General features: G+C 38.4%; 1 protein-coding gene across 1 annotated transcript in view; it reads left to right on the top strand.

Annotated features, from left to right (window-relative positions):
- The first annotated feature begins 19 nt into the window (after positions 1 to 19).
- Positions 20 to 8523, top strand: part of LCA5 (LCA5, lebercilin) — a 21713-nt gene continuing 13209 nt past the window's right edge. Inside the window, exons 1-2 of the mRNA XM_009274040.2 lie at positions 20 to 236; positions 5898 to 6281. Of these exons, the coding sequence (XP_009272315.1) occupies positions 6083 to 6281 (199 nt within the window). The 5' untranslated portion in view covers positions 20 to 236; positions 5898 to 6082. The remainder of the gene's footprint in view (positions 237 to 5897; positions 6282 to 8523) is intronic.

Below are 8523 nucleotides of genomic sequence, written 5' to 3'. Positions count from 1 at the left end.
CAGCGTATGCGGGGCCGCCGATGTTCAGTCCCTTTCCTCGGAACTCATTTATTGTAGGGCTAAATGATTGTACTTAAAATGTGCTCTCACCTGTAGTCGTTAGTTGTTTTAAAAAGTGTTAATTAAAAATAATATTCGATATGCTCTTTAAGAACTTCGCCCCAGTGAAGGAAAATTGCTTTGCTTACACTTTGGGAACTGGAGAGCTGCTTTCAGGAATGGCTAAGTTGAACTAGGTAAGTCTACACACACCGGAGGTATAAGTGGAAATATGAACGACAGCATCGGCCTCCTTGATAGTGGATTTAGAAAGATAACCTTTTTTCCTGGTTGTAGGACTGGCCTGCGTATTACCTATTTGGACTACCGTTTCCTTATCTCTGACCTGGGACTTACTGCAACTTTTTTATTTGGAGATCTGCTGATGAAAGTAACACAAAGTATTACTGTCACAGACTCAGATAAATTTAACATTGGCTTTTAAAACGATATAGCATTTTAATTCCCAAAAAGCTGGTAAACCTGGAAGAAATGCATACAGTTAAGTTAGCAGCTGCAGAAAGCTTCCCTAATAAAACATTTGCTCTTCACTAAAGCCTCATCAGTGAATATGTTTTGATGTGATACAAGTTAATTCTTTTGATCCTCTCTTTTCGGGAGAAACTACAGTATTTAGATGTGAAAAAGATGGGTGGAGGAAGAGGAGGGAGACAAATTTCTTTTGAAGTTATTCTTTGCTCTTAAGTTCAGCACTTTAATAATTTCGATTGATGCTTTTGTACTTGTCTAAAGCTGGCTCTTTCTTGCACTGTGCCTTCCACAGAACGGGTGGAAAAACTGAGTGGACCGTTAGAGGTCAGCATTTGTACTCAGGAAGTGTCATATGGTGACCAGTAAAAGCATCTAGCTTCTTCTGGTCTTGGAAGGGTATTAAGATTGAAAAGGACTTAAAAAGTTCTATGAGTCTTGCATTACAGAACTGCGCTCTGGGTGTACTGTTGAGAGAAGAATTACTGAGTAATTTTCCTTTCTCTCTATTGCTTAATACCTGTAATCCAGTAGTTCAATTTCAGTTTCTGTGATTTACTTAGGAGTGATATGGAGACAGTATTCTGTCACCGCTGCAGTTGGTTTGTGTTCTCTATTTTGTCTGTCACGTCCTTCGCAGTGACCTGGAGCTTGACTGGTTTTTGTAATAATAAGCATGTTTTCAATACAAAATATGTAAATAATAGCAATAGTAGAAGTTGCTCAAGTGAAGGAGTATGAAATTCTGGAGACAAAACTGTTTCTAAAGTTTGTACAAGTCCCAGATTTACTTCAGCCATTCTATACTGATCTGATCTTGATGCATTAGACTTCTAAAAGCATGCATGGAGCTTTTGGGGGAGCGGGTTGGGGTTTTGGTGGTGGTGGTGGAGCTTAGTAGCCCCACTGCTAACCCACAATGTTTCACTCCTCACAAACTTATTAAAGGTACCAGGGGAGAATAGATATCTTTGTGGATCTTACTCACACAAGTTGAACTTACTTTATAATCAGCTTGAACTAGTTGGTAACAATTGAAAAGTCAATGAACCAAAGCGTTTCTTAATTACGCAGTCTTTAGGCTAACTGAAGTGAAACTCAAATATCCTAGTGATTCATTCATTCTCAAGATAAACTGTGCATTCTTTATGTTAATCAAATTACATTATAAATTGGTGGAAAACTGAATTTGGCAAGACTTGACAGACTAAGTTTTCTTGTTTTGTATGGAAAATACGATAATATTACCAATTTATAAAACAGAAAACCATTTGAAGATTCAGAAAGTGGTTTTGGCCATTCCTCAAGGGAGCTTTTCTTGGTTTACCTTTTTCAATTTGTTTTCAGTCTGTTGCTTTTCAAAGTACTTCCAGAATGCATAAAAAATTACTGTTCATTTATGTTGCTGTATGCCAAAATGATACTTAGCAAAATATTCTCAAAAGTGGGGAATATCCAGTACAGAAGTGATGGATAATTCTAATCCTCCAGTTCTTACAATTTGTCTGTTTTAAATACACTGTTATGAAAAGCATTCTTCAAAAAGATTATTGCCTCTTCAGTGAACACTTGTGGGACTGTAAAATAACTGATCAGCTTTAAGTCAGTAAGTGAAAGTGAGTGTTCTTGTTTTATATATATAATTAGACATCTTGATGATTGAACTGTAGGCATTTATGTTTTCCCTAAATGCAGTCCCACTTGTTTTCATTCATATTTGTTCTCTTCTCAAGAAAAAGTCTGTGCATGATGATTTCTTTCTGTCCTCCTGTGTCCTGAAGGCAGACAAAATTTGGGTGTATCTTGGCTATATCTACACTGTTGAAGATATTTGCCCCATAGAGTAATCCCTGCCTCCACACAGGGCTAGGTTAACACCTCTGGATGTGGTGTGCCTCTAACACCGATGCGCCCACTCCAGAAGTCCAGGACTCCTCTGTATGCCACCTGCGCCCCTGTGGCCCTGGGACAGACTTGCATCCGAGTAACAGACGAGGTTGCTTGAATTCCCACCAGTTTGTTTTATTCGGTATGTTACGAGCAGAACAGGGAACACCATCCGAGTAACAGACGAGGTTGCTTGAATCCCCACCAGTTTGTTTTATTCGGTATGTTGTTACGAGCAGAACAGGGAACACATCTTAGATGCAGAGCCAACAATTGATTGTTAGTCTAATTAAAATCTTAACAGTCTAATCAAAGACTTAGTATTAGTCCAGATACTAACACAGTTCAAGTTATATACGGTTACAGTGATATAGGCACAAACTCCAGTACCAAACCCTTTCTCTGGTGTTATCTTCAGCCACCCACTCTCCCTCTGGGACTTGACTGGCTTCAATTGGGAGGGGGAAGTCTTTACAGCAAGTCATCAGCATCCCAAATCCTTCCCTGGCAGGAGGGAGGATGGTGATGATTTCTTCCTCCTTGCCTTGGGTCCATTTAGGATCATTTTTATACGCTTGTTAACACACTGCACACCTTGCTCTTTGTTCTATTCTGTTCTGTTCTGTTCTATTCTATACATTGATTCATGATTTCACATTACATCTGAATTTACTACGTGGTGTGTTTTACATATGTTGAGTCCTTGTTCTTTGTTCTATATGTTGCCTATAAAACTGGTTTTACCCAGCTCCCAAGACTGCATCCCGTTGATGACCAGTAATTAAGCACAGGTGAGCTGTTCTAGCTTAGGGCCCCAGTATTGTCCTGTGTTTGTGCTTTCAGGCCCCTGCAGTGACCCCATGCCCCTACTCCTCTATGCTGCGTTTTTGCAAGGGTTGTAGATAGTTCGCTCTGCACAGAGTAACTACTTGTTACTGCTGTCTGTTACTTAGAAACATAAATGTAACAGTAGGTGCTAGACAGTTGTACAAAGCTAAGCAAACAGCTAAAACAAATTGGGTAAGTTCCCTGGTTGTTAACTGATTTTGTTGCAGCTAAATAAGCTATAGCAAAGCTCCAGGCACCCAAGATGAGTTCAGACAAAGTCTGACAAGTTTTGTGGCCCGTGTTGTTAGCTGGAAATGAAGCCTTTGGCTTCAGTGACAACACCACACTTTGTGTGGGTTACAAATGCAACTGCTGTTTTTAATGGTTTTTTCAGTCAGGATGACTGTTATAATATGAGGTCTGTGTTACAGCCCTCCAGAGTACTATTTTTGTATTTTATATTATTTTAGTATTTTAATATAAATATTTTAGTTTATATTTTTATATATATTTTTTGCATTCCCTGAGATTCTGTCCTGTGGAGACAGAACTGATGCAGTCTTGCCTGTGCACCCTCTAGAGAACAGGTTGTCCCCCAAATTCTGCCTGTGTGTCAGTTTGGGCTTGGTTTGCTCTTCAAGGAGCAAAATAACATACATTCTGTGTAGATGTTTGTGAGGCCAGGACTTGGGATTGGAGCTGTTTGGCTATAGGGATGCACCCTGATATGTTCTAATATTCTTACATGATCTTAGTTTTGCGCTCATGAATATCTCTGGGGGTCTTCGTGGCACTTAAAGACAAACAAGATAATACAATTGTGGTTAGGTATATACTTTTGAAATATCTTTAATAACTGCATTATTTCAGAAGAAAAAAGGACAGTTGTTACTGATCATTTGAATGTTCGCAATAGCTGATACCTTCCAGCCTGTGTTTAGCAATCTCTAGGACAAGTGATCTCAAGCATAGCTTGTCTTCTTTCTGGGCTTTGCAGTGCAATTTTAGTTTTCATCAGGATCCTCTCTGACATAAGTTTTAGGCATGTAATGTATTTGAACCACTTAGAAAATATTTAGGTGCTTAAAAGACATTATTTTGGAAAGTTACTCCCTAAGTAAAGAAAACCACCCTCTTCCAAATAATTCAGTATTAATTTCCCAGCAGCTTCCCAATTTAGAAATCTGTTGGGATATTTATTCCTCTAATTCCTTCTGTATAGATTATGAGGGCAAATGGATTCCAGTCACTGGAGACTTGTGTGTGTAACACACTGGAGTTGTGCTAACAGTGAACTGGGCCAGAAAGCCCAGACTTGTGATGAAACCTGTCTTGGCAGCTGACACTTCTGTTCTCCTTGGCTATGCATGTATAGACGGTGGAATAGAAGGCTGAGAAGCATGCTAAGTTTATTTTATTGGGAAATAATACAGTGAAAAATTTACAGCTCATTTGCAGGTATGTTGTATGCCCTGCAGCGTAGAAGAGTTTTGATTGAAAGCTGCTCAATTTTTTGTGTGTAGTTTGCTTTACCATTTAGAAATGGGCTAGGAGCTTATGTCATTCAACAGGCAGAACTGATGGGCTCTGATGCAAGTCCTATTTATTCACGCATTAGAGGCCTGTTGTCCTGGAGTTGGACTGAAGGGAGATAGATGGTGAAATAAGCTTGAGAGCTGTGAAGAGTGGTGAGAGGGACAAAAGACATGGGGGGCTGAGCGTAGTCAGTAAAATACTTGCTAAACTGATGAGAAAATTCTTTTGACTGAGAAGGTGAGGAAAATTTTGGATGTATTTGCTCCATTATATTCTCAGGAAGTGTCTCAAAAAATGCAAAATAAGGTGATTTTACCTTGAGATTAGGGGATTTTTCCGTTTCCATCAGAAGACAGGCTGCAGGAGCAGCCCTTCTTATTTTATACCTGCTGCAGAGATAACATTTACCATATACCAGCAGTGTGGTCTCTCTTATCAGATATAAAAAACCCAAAAGGCTATATTTGCATTTTCCTATAAAGCACATGACACAAGTGTGTGTGCTCCTGCCAGTTCTTGAAGGCATGAAACACTAGATGTTGTAGGGTACAAGAGTACTTTCCGCGACAAAGACTGTGATACGTAGGTACAGTCTCATTAGCAGTTAGGAACAGAATGTTCTCCAGACAAACGGGACAACTGATTTTCAAGCCCATTATTTAACATCATTGGAGTGTCAGAAATTGAGATATGGAAGATTTAGTCAAATTCTACAAATGTCTCAATTCTAGTCACATGAATAAGTTGTTAATTTATTTGGTTAAAAAGTTTTAAAACATGTTTAAATTATTTTCCTGAATAGCATCAAGCTTTCTGTTTTCTGTTTTGTTTTCCAAATGCTTCTTTTCCCCTCTCTCTAACCTGGGAGTAATTTCTTACTCTAGATTTAGCTGTGTTGATTTTCTGATTTCTCTTTTGGGGATGAAGTGCCTCAAACTACTGAGTGTAATACTAGTAGCATTCCTAGAGTGATGTCTGTCACATTTAATATAAATAATAAGGCATAAGGTGGCATAAGGTTATAGGAATCCTGAATAAGTTTACAGGGTTTTTTTACCTTTCTTTCTTAACTAAACAGCAAAACCATTCTCACTTTTTTCCTCTCTAAACTGTTACAGAAAAAATGCATTCTGAATGATAACTACTGCTCGCTGAACTGAACTGCAAATATCTCATGCTTTGGAGATGAAGATGATAAATCCAAGGAAATAATCCAGCTGCTGCCATTGTGACAACTGAAAGGTCCTTTGTGTCAAAATGAACAGTCTTTGAGAAAACTCTGGAAAGCAGTTAAATCTGAAAAATGGGAGAAAGAGTAAGGAGCCCAGATTCTGAACACGACAGGAAATCAGATGGGGATAAAAATAGTGACTCCTATTATTCAGATGAAGATAATGCATCTCATTCATCTGGCCAGTCGCCAACACTAAGCTATCCATCTACAAGCCAAGAAAAAAGAGATCACAAAACACAAACTTCAAACAGCCTTGTACACTACCAAGGTAGGTAGATAGCAGAAGTTGCTGCTTTGTAACTGCTCTAAAGAGTTAATTATCTCTGAAAGCCGAAATAAAAGTGGGAAACTACCGTTATGAGGATCTACAAATAAGGTTCATGTGAATTATGCTACAGATGGCAGGTAGACTGTAACTGCTCTGTTGAAAACTGAAATTAACATGTTCTTGCATAAGGAGGATTTTTGGTTGTTTTCAGAATTATTCATATTTTTCTTAACAAGTGAACGTGGCTTTTATACTAGCCTTTTGTTGAATCATGCTGATGCTCTCTTTTGTCTTTGACAAAAAGACTCGAGGCCAAGGACTCAAGGCAAGTCCTTATTATGCAGTCAGTAAAAGAGAGAGAATTGTTAAAATTTCTCTGACAAAATACCCCTAAAGATATTTCTTTTGTGGAAGTCTAGTTGACTAAGCTTTACAGTGTAATACTGGGTACTTTCAAAAAACAAACAAATGAAAGACCACTGATGTGGCAAGAGAGAGAAAATGTGTTTGGTGAAAGTTAGGTGCATGTGGAAATTGAAAAGAAAGTTTTTCCTGGTCCTTCCTTGAGGGTAAAACATCTCCAATTTGAGATGAAATAGCTCCACTTTGAGCTCCCTCACACGCACCTCACCTGCATAAGCTGCTTTCTTGGTTGAGATTGTGGGGAAGTGAACATCCCTACAAAAAGGGAGAGAATGGTTATACAGGTCCTGTGCTGAAGTAGGGATGTGAAGCCTCTCTGCCACACTTTGACAGCTTGTTGTAAAGAATTGCACACATTTTCTGGCGAAGTCAGAGCATATCCTGCCTTTCTCACGCAAGTGCTCTATTTCATTCGTGAGTGCTTGATACCATGTGAATCATTGGTCAACATTATGATCTAGAGTGTGCCAGAAGATCTAACCGTAAATATTGAAGTTGCCCAGGGAGCATATCTCTTCAGATCCTTGACAGTGTTGGTGTCCGGGTGCAACTGGTGTTTTGCCGAGCTTCCCTGTGTTCAGAAGTGGCATCTTCTCCATAGCAGTCATGGGTTAGCCTTCTGGGAAACAAAAACTGCAGTTCCACTGTGCTATTTAATTTGGAGGGGGCAAATGAATGACTAGTTCTTTGATTACATAGCCAGAATTGAACATAATTATTACATGCAGGTATTGTGAATGTCACGTTGTTCTCAAAAGACACTATTCCCCAATTTAACTATATGGTCAAAAAGTGCAAAGTTGGTATTGGAAATTTTTGTTCTGCCCTAAATGTGGAGAAATTCTTGAAGGGGCTGGAAGTCTAGGGTTAATGGGAATTCCCTTAGTTGGTGATAGGAGTGGCATCATTCCTGCAGTGCACGTATTAGATAATCTTTTCACACCTGAATGTGATACAAGTGTTCTTTGTAAAGGAAAAAAACCCCTCCTTTTGTTTGCCCAAGCTGTGGAAAAAATGAGCATCAAGCAGAAAATGAATGAGTATTTGTGCAAAATGTTTAGAGGAAATTATAAAAAAATATTTTAAAGCTGTTATTTTTGCTGTAAAATATTCTCTGTAGAATAGAAACATGGTCAGCACCAAAGGGGAGGAAGAATTTGCTGTCACACACACTCAACTGTCTGTGTATAGGTAACTGCACTATTGCTGTACCCCAGCTTTCGAGCCTGAATTACAAGCTGCTGCTCAGTATGTTGCTTCCGACCACTGATGAATTCCGCACTCTCTATATATTCAGTTATTTTAAGAGATATTTTTGGTGGATTGTATGCTTCATTCTTTGAGTGTGGCTTGAGAGGCAAATAAGATAGAAATAAAATGTTTACCTTTTATCTATGGGGATGATAATAAAATAATAATATCAAACAGGAATGCGAGTGATGCATACTAGTAATCAGCTAAGGATACTGTGTGGAAAATAACTTGTGATACAAGAATAAATTATTCAGGGGAAAACCGAATTTTCATGGGATTTATAATTTTGCTTTGGAGGCTTTTTGCTTTGAGCCTTTGAAATTTGCTGTTTTGTCTGTAAGCGTGGCAGCTGGATTTGAAAACACTACTGCATTTGTCTGAGAGAATTACATATTGCATAATACATAACTAGCTAACACTCAGCTAATTGTTGCCATTTTAAAAGCATTTGATAATATTGTATGCATAAGAGTACAGTATTTCTAGAACATTTTAGTAAACATCATCAAATATTAACAAAATATGACACTTATTTGTGATACAATTTGCAGATGATTACTTTACA

This window comes from Aptenodytes forsteri, unplaced genomic scaffold, assembly GCF_000699145.1.
Source record: "Aptenodytes forsteri isolate BGI_AS27 unplaced genomic scaffold, ASM69914v1 Scaffold288, whole genome shotgun sequence".
NCBI classification, from domain to species: domain Eukaryota; kingdom Metazoa; phylum Chordata; class Aves; order Sphenisciformes; family Spheniscidae; genus Aptenodytes; species Aptenodytes forsteri.
Note: the sequence above shows the minus strand (reverse complement) of the source record. Positions and strands in the feature narration are given on the sequence as shown.